The sequence below is a fragment of the Salvelinus fontinalis genome, chromosome 3 (genome assembly GCF_029448725.1).
Source record: "Salvelinus fontinalis isolate EN_2023a chromosome 3, ASM2944872v1, whole genome shotgun sequence".
NCBI lineage: Eukaryota > Metazoa > Chordata > Actinopteri > Salmoniformes > Salmonidae > Salvelinus > Salvelinus fontinalis.
In genome coordinates, this window is record NC_074667.1 from 2,753,293 (window position 1) to 2,773,545 (window position 20,253).

Sequence of the window (20,253 nt, forward strand, 5' to 3'; positions counted from 1 at the left end):
TAGGTATTTGGAGGAGAGAGACACCTAGCCATTCAGTGTAGGGAGGTAGTATCGTTCGACTAGCATAGTCCTATACGTCAATAGACTTTGGACTGTATCAGGGCTATAGCCTAACCTAGCCTAGCATGCTGCGAACACTACGTACACAACAGAGAAACAATTAGGCTAACAAAAAGAAAACAAGCTCAATTTATCCACGGCCCTACTGTGCTCAACACAGTAAAAATGTAGTTAGTTAGGGCTGAGTAGAATAGAGAAATGCTACTGACAGTGAAACAATGGAAGACATATTTGGTGAGAGGTGCCAAGAAGAAAAAGACAAAACACACTTCCTCAATGTAACACAGTCAATGAGAAATTATAGGTACTCTCTATTCTCCTTTTGGCTAGTATTTAGAGGGAAGTTGACCTGCTCACCTATTGAGGTTTAGAGTCAAACATAATTATTGCAACAATGACCCATGTGACCTTTAAGAAGAACCCCCAACCCCAATAAAAAAAATTTTTTTAGGAGGTAGACCAGCTTTAATATTGCAGATAAATTGTGGCGTCCATCAATGTAATTGTCTGCATCATTTCCAATCCCCTATATACAACAACAATCCTTTACTATGTTCCCCTAATCCTACCATCCCTCCCCCAATTGGAGTAAACTAATGGACAACAACTCTTAGGTTTCTACTTCCAGATTATACATACTATATACATTTCACGGACACAGTATATTTTAAAATATTATCTCTTTGTTTGTTAATAGTCCCATCCTTCATCTCCACTCAACCCCTCCCATCTATCTCTGAACACCATCCATTTGATTTCTATTTGCCATATATTTTTCAACTGTGCTGTGAGATTTTACAAAAGATGAACCAATTCTTAGTTTAGCCTTATTACAACCATATCAAACATAACATTCAACAAAAACCTTTCATTCTACCCAACAAAACTCTTGTAAAATAAGACAGTATGCTCTGCCGAGCTCAAGCTTTGAAACAGTCTTGTCATTCATACAGGCCCTTGTAGTGTTGTTTCACTGGTAGGCGGGCTGTTGTTTTAGTCCAGCTGCATGTACAATAGTGTACAATAGGCCAAACAGTGGGTCTTTACAGTGGCAGGCGGGTAGAGAGGAACTACAGGGCTGTCACCAAGACTTCCTCTCCCAGCCCTCTGAGGAGCCATTCATTCTCAGGACACAACTCTGAGATAGCAGCTGTGTGGCTAAGATCCTAACCAAAGGTTAAAAAGGTCAGGTAAATTGTGGTTTGGGAGACAAAGATATGCAACATATGAAAAAAGAGGCATATGCTCTGACCCGGGATTAGGCCTAACAGTCTAAGGTCAAGTACATTGTGGTTAGGATAGGAAATTAGAATGGCTGAGTCTGCGGATCTGTAGGTAACGGCCCCGTCCCTTTTCCCCAGAGCTGAAGATCTGAATCACGTACTGCACATGTTTCTTTATCTTTACCCAAATAATGTTGTGGTCAACCTCCATTCACATTTCTCACTGTCAATCATTAATGATCATTCTTTATGTTTTACCAGTGAAAAGTCCATGAAGCATCTGCATTACCAACCATTTGATCTCAATCAGTTTCATGGGGATATGCATTTACGTTGCCTTCGGAAAGTATTCAGATCCCTTGACTTTTTCCACATTTTGTTACGTTACAGCCTTATTCTAAAATGGATTAAATATATATTTCTCAGCAATCTACACACAATACCCCATAATGATAAAGCGAAAACAGGTTTGTAGAATTTTTTGCAAATTAATAAAATAAAATATTTACATAACTATTCAAACCCTTTGCTATGAGACTCTAAATTGAGTTCAGTTACATTCTGCTTCCATTGATCATCCGTGAGATGTTTCTACAACTTGATTGGAGTCCACCAGTGGTAAATTAAATTCATTGGACATGATTAGGAAAGGCACACACCTGTCTATATAAAGGTCCCACAGTTGACAGTGCATGTCAGAGCAAAAACCAGGCAATGAGGTCGAAGTAATTGTCCGTAGTTCTTAGAGACAGGATTGTGTCGAGGCACAGATCTGGGGAAGGGTACCAAAACATTTATGCAGCATTGAAGGTCCCCAAGAACACAGTGGCCTCTATCAGTCTTAAATGGAAGAAGTTTGGAACCACCAAGACTCTTCCTAGAGCTGGCCGCCCGGGCAAATTGAGCAATCGGGGGAGAAGGGCCTTGGTCAGGGAGGTGACCAAGAACCCGATGGTCACTCTGACAGAGCTCTAGAGTTCCTCTGTGGAGATGGGAGAACCTTCCAGAAGGACAGCCACCTCTGCAGCACTCCACCAATCAGGCCTTTATGGTAGAGTGGCCAGACAGAAGCCACTCCTCAGTTAAAGGCACCTGACAGCCTGCTTGGAGTTTGCCAAAAGGCACCTAAAGACACTCAGGCCATGAGAAACAAGAATCTCTGGTCTGATGAAACCAAGATTGAACTATTTGGCCTGAATGTCAAGCATCACGTCTGGAGGAAACCTGGTACCATCCCTTCGGTGAAGCATGGTGGTGGCAGCATCATGTATTTTTTTCAGCAGCAGGGACTGGGAGACTAGTCAGGATCGAGGCAAAGATGAACGGAGCAAAGTACAGGAGAGATCCTTGATGAAAATCGTCTCCAGAGAGCTCAGACTGGGACGAAGGTTCACCTGCCATCAGGACAATGACCCTAAGCACACAGTCAAGACAATGCAGGAGTGGCTTCGCGACAAGTCTCTGAATGTCCTTGAGTGGCCCAGCCAGAGCCCGAACTTGAACCTGATTGAAAATCTCTGGAGACACCTGAAAATAGCTGTGCAGCAACGCTCCCCATCCAACCTGACAGCGCTTGAGAGGATCTGCAGAGAAGACAGGGAAAAACTCCCCAAATACAGGTGTGCCAAGCTTGTAGCCTCATACCCAAGAAGACATGAAGCTGTAAACGCTGCCAAAGGTGCTTCAACAAAGTACTGAGTAAAGTCTGAATGTGATATTTCAGTTTTTTATTTCAAAAACCTGTTTTTGATTTGTCATTATGGGGTATTGTGTGTAGATTGATGAGGGGGGGAAAACGATTTAAGGCTGCAGGCAACAAAATGTGGAAAAAGTCAAAGGGTCTGAATACTTTCCGAAGGCACTGTAGATCTTCTTGAGTTATATAGTGTTGTTTTAGAGGTAGCCTACAGTGTTGTTTTGAATGATGTACAGTGAGCGCATTTTAGAGCCAATGGTGTTAACAAACTGTATCCTACACGTGTTTAGTTTCAATCAAATCACGTTTTACCTCGTGGCGCGTTCTGTGATGGAGAACACTGTCATTATGTGATCTCGCAGACATTGATTCAGCTTTGAACTAACTTTATTAAACGAGCACCGTTCGCCAGCGTAGCCTGTTCTCTACGAGTAGAGCAGAGACTGTGGACAAAGTAGAGAATCCTGTACATGTGCAGAAGCTTCGGGACCTTAAGCTGCCGGGAAGAAGGGTCCATAAAAATGGATTCCACAGCCACTCTGCATTATATATATATAGGGCTAACTCTAGTCTATCCAATAAAGTGGGTATGTGCATGGTAAAAGAGTTAGCTTCAGTCTCACATTGTGGAAACCTAAGTGAAATTGAGGAAACATAAAATGGCTACTGTCCCTAATCTAACCCTTAAAAAACATAATGTGGTTACCACAGCCATATCAAATGAGGAGGACAAAATAAATCACTCTCCAGACTTGACTTCTACATAACCTTTTAGTCTAGTCTTTCATCTACAGTAGGAGCTCCTGTGCTAATCTCTTGCTCTTTCTATTTACACACCAGCTACCATGTAAGTGGCAGGTAGCCTAGTGGTTAGAGCGTTGGGCCAGTAACCGAAAGGTTGTTAGATCAAATCCCAGAGACTGACAAGGTAAAATCTGACGTTCTGCCCCTGAACAAGGCAGTTAACCAACTGTTCTTAGGCCGTCATTGTAAATAAGAAATTGTTCTTAATTGGCTTGCCTAGTTAAATAAAGGTTCAATAAAAAAATAGAAATAAAAAGCCTAGATAATAATCAATACACAACCTCCATTGGTCTAGAAGCCATTGTTCAGCAGACAACTGAGAAAAAGGGCTGAGGACTCAACAGAGCTGCAGTGTAACCAAATACTGCAGGTAGATAACAGCTTTTGATGAGTCTGATTACTGATAATATGTCTATGTGGATGTTTCTATGTCAGCAGGGAGGGAGACACAGGGAGCCACCGTGTCGTACCACTTATAATTTCCCAGCTTGAAAAAAGCTTTTGTCTCTTGTGCTCCTTTGAAGCTCTTGGGAGGCTAGGGTATGTAACCTATCAGGTAGCACCTTAGAAGAACTGACCTTGTGGATTTAGATTTTATATTACGTATTATTTGTTGAATCCATTTTTCCTGAATGAAAGGTTTTAATGCCTTTATTTTACAGGTATTATTTTGTATTATATTATTATATTCCTACATAGCTTGGTTCACTTTAGGTGTCCTATGCCAAGAAGACCAAAACAAAACAGATGGGCCCTTATTTACTAGCTAGTTAGATATGATCGAACTACTCCTTGCAATCCCTGAGTGCACAAATGTCCTAATTTATGCATGACCACTTTCCCAATGCAATTATGTCATCCTTATCTACGGACACAGGTGTGCCCCGGGAAAAGTCATCTGAAACTAGATCTCCAAATCCAATCAAAATTCACAGGAAGTGACCACCATCCCCAAGGTGAGGACTCGAACAATGTGTACACGAAGAGAGCGTTATATGGCTGGACTCTAGTTATTTTGGGAGAAGACAGAAAGACACAACATCACTCAGTGATATCGTGACAACGGAAAAAGGCAATACAATAAAACACGGTAATACAAAAATGAATTTCCATATCAAATATGGCAATAACCTACAATAAATGCTGCTAGTATATGTGCTCGTTTGAACTTTGACCTGGGAAGACAATAACCGAGGGAGCGTAGGTGTGAGTCCTCACAACTCATAATAGCCATGTTAAGAGGCCCCAACAAAGGACGACACTGCAGCACACTGCTGATCTAAGCTGATTCTCCATGAACCATTCCATCTCACAACCAATGTTCCGGTGAATAGACCTTCAGAGTTTACGCTATTACTAACATCAATACACTACTACAGCAGCACCGCTAACAAAGCACAGTCTCCGCTGAGAACGCCACTCCCCACTCACCCACAGCTTGCTGTCGTAGTAGAAGGCGTCCAGCAGCTTCACTATGTTGTGATGGTCGCAGGAGGCCAGGATATCGATCTCTACCATATAGTCCTCCAGCTCCTCCTCCGTCTTGGTATCGATCACTTTAGCTGCAGCCAGAATGCCTGTTAGCTTGTTCTGGGCCTAAGAGACACACAGGCAGACGGGAGAGGGTTATTAATGGTGGCTTCTGACAATGGCATAGACTTGAGTTCTGTTGACATCCGCAGAAGACGCACCAAGGTTAAGTGAGTGTGTTATTTTTGGAGGCTTTGCGACAATGGAAATGATAGAACAGAATGGGTCCCGTTGTTGCTCTCATAATAGGAGTCAAGAGAGAGTTGATATCAGATTTCACATGACGTTCGCAAAAAGCTCAAAGCAGCCAACTGACACTTTTTTCAAATGTATTTTGTCACATCTTTGATGAAAACCATCACAGCACACTTCAATTCCATTTGAAGTGGAACTGTCTACCGTCTGTTTTGGTTGTGTCTCATAGCAGGATGTGCTGGATGCGGTCCGCGGTGATATGGGATATGGCACTTCCTCTTAACCTGGGTGTGTTCCGCAGGTCACGACTGCCATTGAAATGATTTTAATACATTATCCTGTGTTATCACATTACACATGATCACATTCACAGGATGGATTCAGCACACACAAACAGACTCTTCTCTTTCACTGTGAATCGATGGGGAGTTTGGAGGCCGGTTCAAATAGGGTGACTCATCATGAGATTGCGGCATATTATAGTTGGCATCGTAGAGATGGCTCTCAGCCCAGGACGTTAGAATATTACTGGGAAATGTACTTCCCATGGAGGTGCTTCGATTGGCCTGTTGTAGCTCTAGTAATGCCAGGAGGGTCCATTATTTACTATTCTTAGTAAATGTATAGTAAATGTTGTTGTGCTTTGTTCATGGAGCAGCCAACGGTTTGGTTGTAGTAGTAGTCAACTTCACATGGCATCTGTTACTAAACTGACTAAGGCATATGGATTCTCTACAAGTAATAGTTAGATTTGGAAACCATAACTGACCACACACAGTCCTAATAATAGATCAGAAATAAATTGAAAACAGAGCACAATCATGGTAGGGATCCAGATAGCCCAGATAGCTATTATTATACCATTACACCATGCCCAAAAATAGGCTGGTGGTTACAGAAAAACAAACACGCTAATTGGAATAGCGTCGACAAAGCACCCCGCTACTGGTTTTGGCCCTCCACTTACGGGTGATCACATTCAATGTCACTCATGTAAACAATGCTTTTTGCTCTGCCCCTGCATTGAGGTCGGTGAAAACAATGCCACAATGTATTGGGACTCATCTAACATGGTTTAGGGCTGCTGTGAAGGGCCTAACAATCAGAGTTTGGGAAGAAATAGTTGTGTGTGTGTGCGCGTGCATGCGTGTGTGGACTGGAGGCAGTGTAGTTGGCAATGTTGACCAAAATAAAAAGAATGGCAGTCATTAATCCAATGTTGGGCTTAGTCCTAATCAGAGTAAGAAGGAACATTTCCAGTCGTAGCCCAAGGGAAGAATTCCAAGAAACACGATGTAGGATATATTACTCCAATTGGTTACAGCAGAGTGGACTGAGATGAACACACACACGACGTGATTGATGATTCTTGAAACATGGTTTCAAACCTGTAAAATGTAACGTGTTTTACAATGTCATCATCATTGCTACAATGAATCAGAAGAGATCTACAACGACCCAAAAGGACCTTATCCTACCTTATAGACTTTTCCAAAGGCTCCATCCCCCAGTTCTCCAATGATCTCCCATATCTCCTCTGGGTTCTCATCTCTGTGGACATGCTCGTAGTGTTTCTTCTTCTTCTCAGCACCCAATTTAAAGATTTTACGAAAATTGAAAAAGGATGCCATTTTCAAGCCAGCCTTCTCCCGATAGACAGTTGACAAAGGAATGAATATCCAGCAATTCGAAGATCATCAGTGCATTCTACCGTATAGGACTTGAATTGTTGTGTTTACTTAGGTCCCTCGGTGTGTTCTTCTGAGTCAAGCAGACTCCGAGGTGGCATATTCAATATGTTGCAGTGTTATAACAATTCAGAATGATTTCAAATACTGTTAGACTGAAATCATTGATGGTCAACGCGTTATTATGGCAACGATATCAGTTATCCCAAAACAAAATGAAGTTCCAACGACATCATGGGCTATTCTTGATTCTTACGCCAACAATATTCACTTTGATGTCTCCAGGCATTGTATTTCTGTCCAAAGAATAGACTTTCACAGTGCAAAGTAAGCACGGGAAGTTGCTGCTGTTCCTTAACTCAGAAAAACCAACACTGGCCTGACAACGCAAACAGCAGGGCTCTTTCCTCAACCAAAGAGCAGACAGAAAAGCTACAGAATCGACCCTTCAAAATAATTATATTCCATTAACTGTTATATTCGATTCCCCAAAGTCACTTGAATGTATATATAGCGAATAAAAACACCGTTGGTACGATAAGACAATCTTCTTTCCCTTGGCGAGGCACGGGGTCCAGTAATCTAGAGGATTTGGTGTCAAATGCGCGTTCATGAGCCCGCAGCTGTAGTTCTTTCACTTCTTCACGCGTGATCGATGTTGGAGGAGAGAGCGTCTAGAGGGCGTTGCTTCCACCCTCAGCACTGGAGGCTAGCAATATGTGTTAGACATTATTCATTAATTAAAGAAAACTTTTAAATAATATTTGAAGGAGTACGACATTTTGTAGAAGCCTATTCAATGCATTTCTAGTCCAGGACTATTGTTCAGCCCTGCAACATTTTGTAAATCCTAAGTAAAATTTAAAGAGAAAGAAAAGCCATATAGCCTCATTAAAAAGGATTGCACATTTACCCTAATATTGAAAATGTTAAATTCTGATAATTGCATCAATATGAGAGATAATACAGTCTATGATACAGTGATGGGTTTCTTTCTTCTCTCATTCTATTGCTTAAAACGACATGTCCCAGATACCCATGCGAGATGTGCACTCGCACGTACAGCCGCAAACTTTTCAACATGGTTATCTTTACCACATTTACATCTATTAATAATCGTCCTTCACGAGTAAAATATGTTTACATAAATACAAGCTTTATTTAATCTGTTCTATTTTCATATTTTTTTTTTTACATCTATATATTTACGTGTGGGAAATGTACGTGGCCGGAAACTCAGACTTCTGCGGAAGCTGTGCAAATATTTGCTCAAATATCAAACCATTTCCCGGGAAAACGAAGCAAAACAAACTAACCAAGCGAGGGAGAGATGAGTAAGCTTTCGTAAGTAGGTTAGCTTGCTACTTTTGATTGTCTTTGATCGCGTGCAGTGAGTCGCCTATGATGGTATGCAGCCTGAAGCGAAAGATCCAGAGGAGGATAGTGTCTGGGAGGAACCACCTTCAATGCTGTGGGGACTGGACCCCATGTTCAACGCTTTCACCAGGCTCTATGTCAAAGACATCCTACAGATGAGAGAGTCCTGTCAAGTGTCAGGTATTGTTACCTTCAGTTTTGACAACATGAATGCTACTGTCATGTTTATTCAACTTTACTAACGAACACATTTCATTTCCCCTAACCTAGGGATATACTTCTACAACTCTCACCCGATATTCAAAGTTGATGTGCTCGGGACTGTGGTGTACAAGCGAGAGCGAGAAGACTTCTTCTGTTACGGAGGTAATGATGAAGCTCAATTGATTCATTTGAAATATTCCTACTTTGTCTCTTCATATCAAACTATTATCCACATGCAAATATTGAGTCCGTGTAAATCCAATATGGTTACTGTTATAATTGCTTTACAGTTGATGATGGTACTGGTGTTATAAACAGCCTTTGCTGGAAAGATGAACAGTGGAGGGATCAAGGTGACCCTGCAACATGTAAGTGCAGATATTCTCATTAGAACTGTGTGACAGCCCTGTTCATGTTCACTGTTGGCTGTATTATCTTCAGCGGGAGCAAGGTCTTTCGGTAGCAGCGCACGTGGAGACTTCAACCCAGCCAACGAGCTGAAGAAACTACGGCAAGCCCAACACAGCAGCTCCCACCTGGAGATAGGAGAACTGCTCAGGGTGCGAGGGCCCGTCAAGACCTCCAGACAACAGCGAGAGATAATGGCCTCTACTTACTGTGAGTGGAGAGGTGACACGTGAATATGGTCACACAGACGCAGGCATGCACGGTCATGCGCATATGGACACACGCACACACACACATACTTCTGCATTTTGCAACTATAAACAGTTTATTAAACCTGACATTGTTGTCCATACAATCTCTATTGGCCCCCCAATTCGTTGGTTGTAGATAAAGTGTCAGACCCGGTGATGGCGGTCCAGATATCCTGGATGATGGAGGTTCCTCAGCTCTACAGACAGTGCTATGATAAACCATTCCATCTGGACAGCTGTGCACAGAACCCTAACATTCAAGGGTAGGTCTAATAGTCTCTTTAGCTGTATTGTTCTCAACTTGTTCTCAACTAGCCTACCTGGTTAAATAAAGGTGAAATAAAATAAATAAAAAAATAAATATTCAATTCGATGAATAATTGTATTCATCATTTCGGCTATTATGTATGATATTTCTTCAAACTTTGATTTAGTGAGGTTTTTGTGAATATCTTTATGGCTTATTTGGTATTCCTGCAGTGGTTCTGCTTCCTACCTGCTTGGCAGAGCCACTCGTATCCTGAAGGACTTCCTCAAAGAGAAAGAAGTCACCAGGTTCAGACCCTATGATGTCCAGGACCTTCTACAGCCTCTAGTCTCCAGACAACCTCAGAAGACAGCAGCAGAACAAGTACACATATATGCATATAGCCTAGATCATTTGTGAAACATCTATGTAGCCATTATAAAGGGTTTATGAAGGCACCATTAAGCTTTTAAGTTGTTCATTTTAAAGTGGGACCGTATTTAAAAAAATATATATATATTTTATGCTAGGAGCCTGAGGCTGGTCCATCATCGGGTCCACCAACATCTTTCAAACAGCTCAGGGAGCTACTCCAGAAGAGCCTTCAGATCCTGCAGGATGAAGGCTTGGTGTTCCGCAAGGTCAAATCTCAGGAGGAAGTCTACCATGTAAGCAGCAGCAGCACATCAAGACGGATGTCACAGAGGATCTAAGTGCTAAGTGAAGCTCATCAAACACGTTGACGCTGAGGCTCATGGGATGTGGGACACAAGCAAAGTGCTCAGCATACAAGAATGAAAGATTTTGAGACTGATCTTTCATTGTATTACTGTGGTGACTGAAGTTTATATTGGAACGACACAAGTAAGTATTGATTCTACCGTATTTCGCCCCTTTAGGTAACGGAACGGGACAAGGATCTTCTCATGGCAGTCAGAGACATTCTTCGGGAAGATTGCAGACGAGAGAAATGTAAGGGCATTTCCCCTCTTCTTACTCCTTCAGAGTACTTTACAATATACTGCTATACCAGTGTATTATAATATGTGTTGATGGTCTTTCTCTCGCGTTGCCAGATGTGGAAAAGGGTTGCCACATCCTGCACGTTCTGTCCAGTGTGAGACAGAGGTACAGTCGCAACGTGAGCAAGGCAGCCTTAGAGCTGGTCCTCAAAGCTCTGGAGTGTAATAGTGACATCATCAGCACCAGCGACAGTCATTACACTATCCTCTGACGCTGACTTGGACATTCTGGAACATTCCACAAACCGTCTGAAATGGAGGGAAACAGGGAGGTACTATCCGACCTTGTCCAATACGAAACGCATGTTTTTGTTTCCCGTTGGAAAAATATATGTAACGTGTGCCCTAATAAATATGACCCTTAATACATTTGATTATTACTTAACATGGCCATCTTCAAGGTGTCAGTTGCTATCATGCTAGAGCTATGTACATTTGTATGAATGTATATTTAAAGAGTACAGGACAAGCTGTTTTGTGCAACATATATTTTTAAAATGTGCTAAAGTTGTCTAAATTATGTGTATAATAACTGGATATACAATTCAACTTGGAGCATATGCTCATTTTGCACACGGGGGCAGTATTTCGTTGTTTAATATGCACCGCGATGCAGCCCGTCGCTGATTGGTCCACTTTGAAACATCTGTATCCATACGTCCAAGCTATTGATGAGAGCAGCCTATAGCGTCTTATGACTCAGTTGCCACCGCTGTCAAAGAAACTGCGAGGCATAACAAGCAATATATGGACTAGTTTATGCTATCTACGCCTAAGGAACAAATAGGTTGTTATAGCTGTTTGTAGCCTTTATAATGGTTATTTAACCATAAATGCTTTTGATAATGGAGATAATTGAATTGTTATGCTGAAACCAATCACATTCATAAAACGTATCCTTACATGGTCCAAGTGCAGTGTGACGTTCACATTTTGCTTGTCATTAGCTACATTGTAGCCACTGTTGGGAACACTTTAAAAGGAAAAGTTACAGCTTTTGAAGATTATTACAATGATTACGCATCTTTTCCAACATCATATCGAAATGTTTACAAACATATAGACAATGCCAAGATACACAGAACTACATGCAAGTATTCCATAAACTATGAGTTGGAATGGGACTTCAACCTACTAGCACAGTTTACCCCAAGTGCTTCATCCCACTGGTGGACGCACGACAAGCAAGCCCATCCCACTAGACCCCCCCCCCAAAAAAGATTTGCTCTGCGCCTTGCTTGCTTCTGGAGGCATTTGGCGGTGAATTCGGTGTTTTTTTCAGTCTACCCCGACCCTATATAGCCTACAGGTATGCACCCCTCGCCGAAGGTATTGTGGTCCAACACAAAGGAACTCGCTCCACTTTCCTATTTGAGGTGACCTCCTTCTCAGCATGCGACCGCTTGCCAGCCTGCCTTGTTGTCCAACGTGAAGATCTCGGATTTCTGGCAGAATGTTTTAGCCATATAAAGATATATTCTCAATTGATAGGGACTATGATATATTCTGCATCTGAGTATATTACGCATACTCAAGGCAAAACATTTGATTCCTTGCGCCGGGAATATTAGCTAGATTCGACAACCCAATCAATGAATGTCCTTTTGAATTCTTCTTCTCCAACGTTTCTTGAACTGCAGAGGCTATAGCCTACTATAGGAACTGAAATATTGTATTTATTGTGTGTGTACGCTGTAGCCATTTCCAACGTCAAGATGCAGTTTCGGACAGTGTTGGATGTAAAAGTCGTGGACGTGGAGAAGCGGCGCAATCCGTCCAAACATTACGTGAGTAGGATAACCTCCCCTCAACCTTTATCTGGGTCCATTCAAAATCCGAACTACAATGACTACCTCATATATTCTGTATCTCTTTATGAATAGAATACACGGTGAAAGGTTTCACCACTTTTAGCCTATACCAGTCATCGCACCTCATCACAGTTTTGATTAAACTAGCCAATGATTCATGAGTTATTGATTCAGTCTGCCAATCAATATTTCCGTTTATCAAATTGTGTAGGAGATTATATATTCTGTGTATGGCACTGGCCTCTTAGAACATATATGCCATTCTTGCCATTCATTTGAATTTGTTATAGCCTAACCAATGAACATAAAGAAGTGTTATAACTAGTGACAATACAGACACTATAAGTAATGACAGGTTACAACTGTGGCATATCTTTTTCAATAACATGGGAACCGAACTGTAATGCATTATTCAACTGGAACTAATATAGACTCGTTTTGTATATCTAGGGAGTTTCTTAGAATACCACATCTGTAGAGACTATGTCATGAGAACGATAACAACCGTTGTCATAAATGGTGGTATGACATACTACTTATGACGTAAGTTGTCCAGTGTGATTCAGTTGGTAGAGCATGGCGCTTGCACCGCCAGGGTTGTGGGTTTGATTCCCGGGGCCACCCGTTCCTAAAATGTACGCACGCATGACTGTAAGTCGCTTTGGATAAAAGCATCTGCCAAATGGCTTATCTTATATTATAAATCACAAGACCCGACATAGTTTATTGCCAATTCAAGCTAAAACAAATTTAATGAGACGGATTCACTGTCAGTACAGTACCTCCTGTCTAGAATCATGCAGGCAATAGCCAAAGTGAAGGATTGGAAAGACTACCCTTACATGTTTAGCATGAACGCATCCATAAGTTCAGTAGTCATCCTCTGTGTCGTACAATTGAACACACAGCTACTGTAGTCTACCTATGGGTCCCTCAAGGCAGCTTACTGTACTCTTGGGAAAGTGATCTTTTTGAACTTTGCCTACGGCAGGCATACGAATCAATATCTCATTACACTCCAGACTCGTGGGACTCTGTACATAGCTAACAAACAAGTTATTATCAATCTCATTAAATATGATCATACTAGATGTTGTCAACTCAAACACGCCATGTTGCTGTTGAAATAATCATGCACTCAGGCAAATATATTATATTTTCAGAATTTGCCTGTAGTGTGCTTATACATCAATATCTCTTTAAGATTTACACACATGCAGGCTTTTGGGATGTCGTAGCTTACAGACCATATATTATACCTAACCTGCAAGGAACATCATGCACCAACAGCCATCAGATCCACATAGACCTACTCAACCATTAGACGTACTACATGTATTGCATGTTGTTAGTTGTTGCTGGTGATTCCCAGGCCAGTGTTGTGTTCAGTTGTGTTTTGGGGCTGTGCAGTCTCATGGGCCTCTCTCTGGCCTAGTTTCCGTTGCAACCATGCCCCTGGGATCACCGCTAGCTAGTCACTGTGAGAAGAAACTGGAGGGAGTAATCCCCAGACTGTGTGTGTGTGTGTGTGTGTGTGTGTGTGTGTGTGAATGAGAGAAATATGTGCTTTTGTGTATGTATGTGTGTGTGAGAGAGAGAGAGAGAGAGAAGGATCCTGTCCCTCCACCAATCTCAACACTGTTTGTGAAAACAGCTGGAAATGCTTATCCTATGAGAACAGAGAGAGAGAGAGAGAGAGAGAGACAGAGAGAGAGACAGAGAGAGAGACAGAGAGAGAGACAGAGAGAGAGACAGAGAGAGAGACAGAGAGAGAGACAGAGAGAGAGACAGAGAGAGAGAGACAGAGAGAGAGAGACAGAGAGAGAGAGAGAGACAGAGAGAGAGAGAGAGAGAGAGAATGAGACACAAGTCTTTGTCAGGGGTGAAGTGGTCATTTGACCCAGGGGGACACATCTGCTTAGACACAGAAAATATTACAACACCGCTTCTTTCTTGTTCAGGTGAGATGAGTGTTTAAAGAGCTGGTAGCAATCCAGCAGTATTTGCTTTTCAAATGAAGCCACCGCTACTCAATCAAGCCAACAACACTTGGAAACCTTTTGGGCGTCCCTTTAGTCAGAACCAGCCGTGCTAGTTGTTGTTCAGCATCGTAAAACAGCCCTTCAGGGGGTTGTTTCCTACTTGAATATTTATTGAGTCATCAAAAACAGAATGATGACCTGAGTGAAAAGGTCTCTGTTTTCAAATGGTTACTGCTCACTGAGAGAATCACATTCAAGGGTTTTTATTAGGCCGGGCTTTTAGGCTTGGCCCGTTGTTTTCCTCGGTTTGACGACGATAGGGTCCAGCAGGAAAGAGAGCGGTGTCTGTATGTGTGTGAGTCAGGGTGCTGTGCTGACGTCTGTCGTCAGTGAAGTCATTGTACTCTGTTCACACAGGCTCGCCCCGTCACTGAACAAGAGGCCTTGGAAGTGTGTGTGTGTGTGTGTGTGTGTGTGTGTGTGTGTGTGTGTGTGTGTGTGTGTGTGTGTGTGTGTGTGTGTGTGTGTGTGTGTGTGCGTTACATTTGATTGTGTGTGCCATTTTATCTATCCTCTCTTCTAGCTCGAAATGAGAACTCATACAAGCTCACATCTCAATCTTGTTTTATGCAAACAGTTGGTAAAATTTGAACAGAGCGTGAAAAAAGTTCCTTTCATTACTCATCCCCCTGATCTGGAATTCCCTCCAAGCCAACATGAAACTACAGGACCTGGTGTCCCTGGAGGAGTTCAAAGGGCAAATAGATGAACAGGTTGTTGAGACATGTAGTTGTTTCTATTTGTCTCCCGATGTCACTAGTTTGCGTTGCCTTGTAAGGAAGCATGTGGTTTTGAATCACACACACATACATCTACTGTTTGTTTGCTGTTGTATTTGTGCTGTTGCCAGTGTCTTCTGTCTGTGTTGTCCGTTTTGTACTACATAGTCTTGAACCATGTTTTATCCCCTGTCCCCACATGAAGCGTTCTGCCTCTTCAGGCCGTCATTGTATACTGACCCCAAAAATAAACGCAACATGTAAAGTGTTGGCCCCATGTTTCGTGAGCCGAAATAAAAGATCCCAGAAATGTCCATGAACACAAAAAGCTTATTTCTCTAAAATGTAGTGCACAAATGTGTTTACATCCCTGTTAGTGAGCATTTCTGCTTTGCCAAGATAATCCATCCACCTGACAGGTGTGGCATATCAAGAAGATGATTAAACAGCATGCTTATTACACAGGTGCACCTTGTGCTGGGGACAATAACAGTCCACTCTGAAATGTGCAGTTTTGTTACACAACACAATGCCACAGATGTCTCATGTTTTGAGGGATCGTGCAATTGGCATGCTGACTGCAGGTATGTCCACCATAGCTGTTGCCGGAGAATTGAATGGTCTGAAACAAAGCTGTAAATGTCCCAGGTCTTCCATAGCCTGCATCACCAGACATGCCACCCATTGAGCATGTTTGGGATGCTCTGGAAGGATGAATACGACAGCGTGTTCCAGTTCTGCCAGTATCCAGCAATTTCGCACAGCCATTGAAGACAACGTTCCACAGGCCACAATTAACAGCCTGATAAACTCTATGCAAGCAGATGTGTTGCGCTGCATGAGGCAAATGGTTGTCACACCAGATACTAACTGGTTTTCTGATCCATGCCCCCAGTTTTTTTTAAGATATCTGTGACCAACAAATCCATATCTGTATTCTCAGTTATATGAAATCCATAGATAAGGGCATAATGAATTTATTTCAATTGACTGATTTCCTTATATGAACTGTAACACAGTAAAATCTTTGAAATTGTTGCGTTTTGCGTTTATAATTTTGTTCAGTATAAATAAGAATGTGTCATTAATTGACTTGCTTGGTTAAATACATGTTAAATAAATCAAATAGAAAGGAGGGATTAGTGGATGTTATTACTGGAGCCCTGAACACATGTTGCTGAATGTCTCAACTACAGACAGATGCTCTCTAGTCACTTTGGAGAACTTTATTTGTCTGGAACAGTGAACAGAAAGTCTTCTTCAGCCTAAGTCTTTATGATTACTATAAAACTATCAGATTATTACAAGATGGGATGTGTATTAGGCAACACGTCTTAATCATCACCAACATGTACAAACAGTTATTTTTGTATTTTTTTTTTTACAATATAAAATATGTACTGTAGCACATCCCATTCGTTTGATATCCAGTAAACCACATGAAACATTGCCTCTGGCTCCATGTTATTTCTGTATGTCGACACATTCAGGAATCACGATGCGAAGACGGACAACATGTGTGGGCAATATGTGGCTCTTGCAATGGTAGCCCTTGCCCTTACCGTGAGAAATTGGCCGTACAGTATACTGCAACTGTACCTCACTGTGTGTGTAGTCGAGCAATGTGGCGATTTCAAAGTGAGGCCTCTAGGATTGCGTAACCGTGCTGTACTGATTAAAACAGGATATAATGAACAACTCTATGTGAATCGTTCTACTGTACATGACACGACTGAAAGCAGAGAGTGAGAGAGGTAAGGGGAGAGAGAGAGAGGAGGAAATGACAGCTGAATGGACACTTTTCCGCTTTTTCCTTATCCCTCTCAGAAAAACTTCTGTTTGCCTGGTCCAGGCCTGCACTTCCTGTTTCCCATTGGCTGCTGCACTCTTAGAAAAAAGGGTTCCAAAAGGGTCCTTCGGCTGTCCCCATAGGATAACCCTTTTTGGTTCCAGATAGAACCCTTTTGGGTTCCAGGTGGGACCCTTTTGGGTGCCATTTAGAACCTTCTGTGGAAAGGGTTCTACATGGAACCACAAAGAGATTTACATGGAACCAAAACGGGTTCTTCAAAGGGTTATCCTATGGGGACAGCTGAAGAACCCTTTTAGGTTCTAGATGGCACCTTTGTTTCTTAGAGTGTGGTTAGGGAGAGGAAGAGAGAGAGAAAGGAGGCTTGCGCTTCCTATGCCCTGGGTAGAGAAGGTAGAGAGAGGCGAAGGGCGTGAAAAACTGGAAGTGACCACAGTTTTAGGAGGGGTGGTTGGGTTGGTGGGCGATCAAGGGCAGTATATTGGCAGAGCTATTGCAAACCTGTATTCAAGGGGTTTTCCACCATAGAGCCACTGCCAAACCAAAGCCCTTGCTCTAGTTAAAGTTAGACTTAGAAGGCAGGCTGGTTGTTTTAGTTTTCTTGGTACAGTATGACCTGGTGAACGAGAAGCGGAGACACACACACACATGGACCACAGGAAGCTGCTGAGTGAGGCTTATAATAATTTCTGGAACGGCGTGAATGAAACAGAATGAGATACCGTTCCATTCACTCCATTCCAGACATTATGAGACCTCCTCAGCAGCCTCCTGTCGTCCACTTGTGTGGATCTCCTCTTCTCATGTGCTTGATGAGTTCGATACCAGTCCATTTATGCTGTTACCATGAGCCCGTCCTCCCCAGTTAAGGTGCCACAGACACACATGCACACGTCTTCAAGCTGTCGTGTCGTCCGTAACCTCTTTTCACCTGTTCTTTTAATGAATCTGTCTCTATTTGCTTTGTTGTGGTTACTATGGAAAGTGGATTTCCCTTTAGATCTATTCTCAAGCGAATAGTTTTTCCATTCTTGTACTTCATTCAATCCCCACGCATAATCCATATAAAAGTCATCTGGCTGGCAGTATGTAATACCTTTCTGTTTTAGACGTTAGGTTAAGTGTAGTGTTTTAGGCGGGGTTCGGTGTAATTTTGTGGCTAGGCCCACAGCCTATGCTCCACCAAGCCTTCAGCTCAGCCTCCCTCACTCTTAAACTGGGAAACTGGGAAACGCGAGGGTTCTACAGAGACAGTAAGTAATTTTCTCCATTCGTAGACATAAACTATTATAGTTTGGTTTATTCAGAGTCTTACACTGTGGTTGCTAGTCACTACATGTGGTGGGAAAAGGTGAGTAATTTGTGAAAAGCTGAATAAAAGCTGTCAAACAATAACTAAGCTAATCGTAGCTGTGTAGCCTATGATTCACGGTTGATTCATGGAAATAACCAGAGATCCAATTTGCTCTTATTCGTCTTTCTCCGAAATGCCGGACATGAATGAGACGTTTGTCTCCCAAGCTAAAACCATTTGCATCACAGCAAGAGATGATGACGAACAAGGGCTTTCTCTTGCTAGATCTGGGACACTGGGTGTCTGGGACACAAACTTGGTTGATTCATTTGCATTTGTACATGCATGTACTTTCCCTCTTTGTTTTTGAATGTATCATCAAACCCCTTTGGCTGTTGACATGAGTGCAGAAGAATAGAAAATCATAAAAATTGAATAGACAGAATAGAATATATCGTTGCTGTATTTCCTTTGGTTGCTGATGTCACGGGGTATCCAGAGAGTAATGCACGTAATTAGATTGTAATAAACTATTATAAATACTTAAAATAACATGAATGAACTGAATCACCATTTCTAGCCAAACGAATTACCTTAACCTCCTATTTATATGATATATTATGTAGTCTGCTACAGTGATTTACGATTTAGGTTGGGTCCATTGTTTCCATAAATCTCCCCCACCCATCTAGCTGTTAAATGTTGCCAAACCAAGAAGTGGGTCTGATGGTAACAGCTGATCTTTAGAAGCTAGGGCTAGCGTGCCAGCCAGTACAGGTTTACGACTGGATTGCCAAGAGTGAAGGAAATGTTTAATAGTGTTAAATCTGGGTTCTCTGTGTACTGTAAGTACAAATCAATAACATTATTATTTGTCACATGCACCGAATACAACAGGTATTTCACCTTACAGTGAAATGCTTACTTACAAGCCCTTAACCAACAATGCAGTTTTAAGAAAAATACAAAAAATAAATGAATAAATGTAACAAATAATTAAAAAGCAGCCGTAAAATAACAATAGCGAGGCTATATACAGGGGGTACCGGTTAGTCAAGGTAATTGAGGTAATATGTACATGTAGGTAGAGTTATAAAAGTGACTATGCATAGATAATAACAGAGAGTAGCATCATAAAAGGGGGGCATTGCAAATAGTCTAGGTAACCATTTGATGAGATGTTCAGGAATCTTATGGCTTGGGGGAAGAAGCTGTTTAAAAGTGTCTTGGACCTAGACTTGGCACTCCGGTACCGCTTGCCGTGCGGTAGCAGAGAGAACAGTCTATGACTAGGGTGGCTGGGGTCTTTGACAATTTTTAGGGCCTTCCTCTGACACCGCCTGGTGTAGAGGTACTGGATGGCAGGAAGCTTAGCCCCAGTGATGTACTGGACCGTACGCACTACCCTCTGTAGTGCCTTGGTCGAAGGCCGAGAAGTTGCCATACCAGGCGGTGATGGAAGCATGCTCTCGATGGTGCAGTTGGTTTTGTCGTGTCCTCTTCATGACTGTCTTGGTGTGCTTGGGACATGTTAGTTTGTTGGTAATGTGGACACCAAGGAACTACAGTGTAGTAGAATAGAGGGTGTAATGCAGTAAAGGTAATGTATAAACTTATTTATAAATGTTGTAACTTTTTGTTTTGTCTAATTTGTCTCTTTTGTTTTCTCTTTTGAAATTGCAACATTGTTTGATTTGCCCAGTCATGCATACTATTGAAGAATGTCTAACCGTATGGCAAGGCCAGGATTTTATCTTGACTTGAACGGTGCAGCAACACTTGACTACACACCATCTGGGATTCCATCAGCACACCTTCTGTTGCTGTGAAGACAACTCACTCTTACAACGCTGTGTTGTTCAAATGTGTTAA

General features: G+C 42.1%; 3 protein-coding genes across 7 annotated transcripts in view; 2 read left to right on the forward strand and 1 right to left on the reverse strand.

Annotated features, from left to right (window-relative positions):
• Positions 1–7,811, reverse strand: part of LOC129836158 (serine/threonine-protein kinase 10-like) — a 32,934-nt gene extending 25,123 nt beyond the window's left edge. Inside the window, exons 1-2 of the mRNA XM_055902000.1 lie at positions 6,987–7,811; positions 5,215–5,379 (exon numbers count right to left, since the gene is read on the reverse strand). Coding sequence (XP_055757975.1) covers positions 5,215–5,379; positions 6,987–7,139 — 318 coding nt within the window. The 5' untranslated portion in view covers positions 7,140–7,811. The remainder of the gene's footprint in view (positions 1–5,214; positions 5,380–6,986) is intronic.
• A 452-nt stretch (positions 7,812–8,263) lies between these two features.
• LOC129836164 (CST complex subunit STN1-like) lies at positions 8,264–11,072 on the forward strand. The gene is made up of 9 exons (XM_055902010.1): positions 8,264–8,753; positions 8,844–8,939; positions 9,068–9,145; positions 9,219–9,395; positions 9,573–9,699; positions 9,917–10,067; positions 10,214–10,351; positions 10,583–10,655; positions 10,760–11,072. The coding sequence occupies exons 1-9, from the start codon at positions 8,606–8,608 to the stop codon at positions 10,915–10,917; spliced, it is 1,146 nt and encodes a 381-aa protein (XP_055757985.1). The 5' UTR covers positions 8,264–8,605; the 3' UTR covers positions 10,918–11,072.
• Positions 11,073–11,664: 592 nt separating this feature from the next.
• LOC129836127 (SH3 and PX domain-containing protein 2A-like) overlaps positions 11,665–20,253 on the forward strand; it is a 134,444-nt gene continuing 125,855 nt past the window's right edge. For 2 of the 5 annotated variants that reach the window (XM_055901955.1, XM_055901988.1), the window contains exon 1: positions 11,669–12,492. In XM_055901955.1, coding sequence (XP_055757930.1) covers positions 12,421–12,492 — 72 coding nt within the window. In that variant the 5' untranslated portion in view covers positions 11,669–12,420. Of the gene's footprint in view, positions 12,493–20,253 lie in introns of all 5 variants that reach the window. The other 3 variants (XM_055901945.1, XM_055901972.1, XM_055901963.1) reach the window with 3 other exon arrangements.